Here is a 1,632-nt window from a genome sequence, read left to right on the forward strand (position 1 = left end):
AGAAACTGAGCCAAAGCTAAAAACCTGTTTTGTGTCTGTCGCTCAGCTGATAGCAGAAGAGAACCAGGTGCGTCTGGAGCTTCAGATGGCGTTGGACAGCAAAGACAGCGACCTGGAGCAGCTCCGTTGCCAGCTCACCTCCCTCAGCGTTCACTCTCTGGAGTCCACCAGCATCAGCAGCGGCAACGACCTGGACATGGGCGAGGGATACCCAGGTAGACGCTTCACCTCCAGCCAGATTTAAACGTACTCCTGCGTACATTTCCTCTTTCTTTTTGTTGCCTTCTTTCTTTTCCCTCCTTGTTTTCACTTTTTCCTCATCATGCCTCTTCCTTTCATGTCGTTCCTCCTTCTTCGTTCCACGTCCACCCGGTGCAGTGCGCATTACTCACTCTCACACCTCAGAATCAATGTCCTTCACCTACCAGCGCACGCACAAGTCCGTGTGCATCGACACCAGGCCCAACCTTCGCTCTGCTCTCTTTGACTCCGACTCTGAGGAGGAAGTAGAGGAGTGTGACGGGCAGGAGGAGGAGGAGGAGGGCCGACGTCCGCTGGCCCTGACCTATGAGCAGCCCTCTGAGCCCGAGTCTGGAGGTGACCCTGCATGGCGCTTCAGAAAACGACATCCAGATACCTTCAATTTGTAAATGTTGTTTTAACCACGAACATATTCACTCGCTATGGAGAGAAATAACCCGGTCCAGGCCTGCAGCTAATCCCTGCTCTCTGTTGACTCTGCCTCTGCTGTGCTTTAATCCTTTCTAACGTTCGGCGGACACGTGGACGCTCGCAGCTTGATGCTGTCCGGCGTCGTGTGTGGAGTTTTTGTTCACTAAACTATTAATCAAAGTTTTGTTTTTTGTAAGTTTCCACTGACTGGTCTGCTGACGTTGGTTAAAACAAGGAGTAGGAGTTCTCGTCTCTCTTGCCCTTTGGTTTTAGCGAGGAATCATTTCCTGTGTGAGCGATAAGTGTCTGCCTGAGGCAAAATGCCACCGATGCTTAAAAATGTCAAAGTGTTCTTTTAAATGATTCACATGATTAAAGGTTCTTCTGCTTCTTCTTCTTCTTCTTCCTCCTACTAGACTCCCGGCTGGAGGGCTGGATTTCACTTCCTACCAAGAACACCAAGCGGTTCGGCTGGGACAAAAAAGTAACGCACCAGCTATTATTCCTTATATCTGCACATTTGTTCACCATTACCACTGAGTCATCCCCCCCACCTCTAACTGTTTCGAACCTTTTGCTTTGCAGTACGTGGTGGTGAGCAGTAAGAAGATCCTGTTCTATAACAGCGAGCTGGACCGAGAGCAAGCCAACCCCTTCATGACCCTGGACATCGAGTGAGTCATCCGAACGTGGAGCTGCTGAACTAGTCGAGCTGCTGAGGCTGAAGGGAAGCAGACGCTTAATGAGAAAGTATTGGACAAGCTACAGTTTGGATAAAAACCTGCTGAGATGATTAGAATTTATCACCAGCGAACACAAATGTGTGCAGCAGACTTTTTACGTAATCCAGACAGAACAGGTCAAAATAAAGATGATATATATGACAAAAAAGACGGCAGGTAAAAGCAGTGATTGGCTAAAAGTGAGCAGAACAGAGACGAGCCTAAAGTCAGATTTGCC

General features: G+C 48.8%; 1 protein-coding gene across 2 annotated transcripts in view; it reads left to right on the forward strand.

Annotated features, from left to right (window-relative positions):
* Nucleotides 1-1,509, forward strand: part of LOC103362669 (rho-associated protein kinase 2-like) — a 33,340-nt gene extending 31,831 nt beyond the window's left edge. The window contains exons 26-29 of one of the 2 annotated variants that reach the window (XM_008289089.1): nucleotides 47-215; nucleotides 379-597; nucleotides 1,089-1,156; nucleotides 1,258-1,509. In XM_008289089.1, coding sequence (XP_008287311.1) covers nucleotides 47-215; nucleotides 379-597; nucleotides 1,089-1,156; nucleotides 1,258-1,350 — 549 coding nt within the window. In that variant the 3' untranslated portion in view covers nucleotides 1,351-1,509. The remainder of the gene's footprint in view (nucleotides 1-46; nucleotides 216-378; nucleotides 598-1,088; nucleotides 1,157-1,257) is intronic. The other variant, XM_008289090.1, reaches the window with a different exon arrangement.
* The last annotated feature ends 123 nt before the right edge of the window (nucleotides 1,510-1,632 follow it).

This window comes from Stegastes partitus, unplaced genomic scaffold, assembly GCF_000690725.1.
Source record: "Stegastes partitus isolate 25-593 unplaced genomic scaffold, Stegastes_partitus-1.0.2 Scaffold593, whole genome shotgun sequence".
Taxonomy (NCBI): domain Eukaryota; kingdom Metazoa; phylum Chordata; class Actinopteri; family Pomacentridae; genus Stegastes; species Stegastes partitus.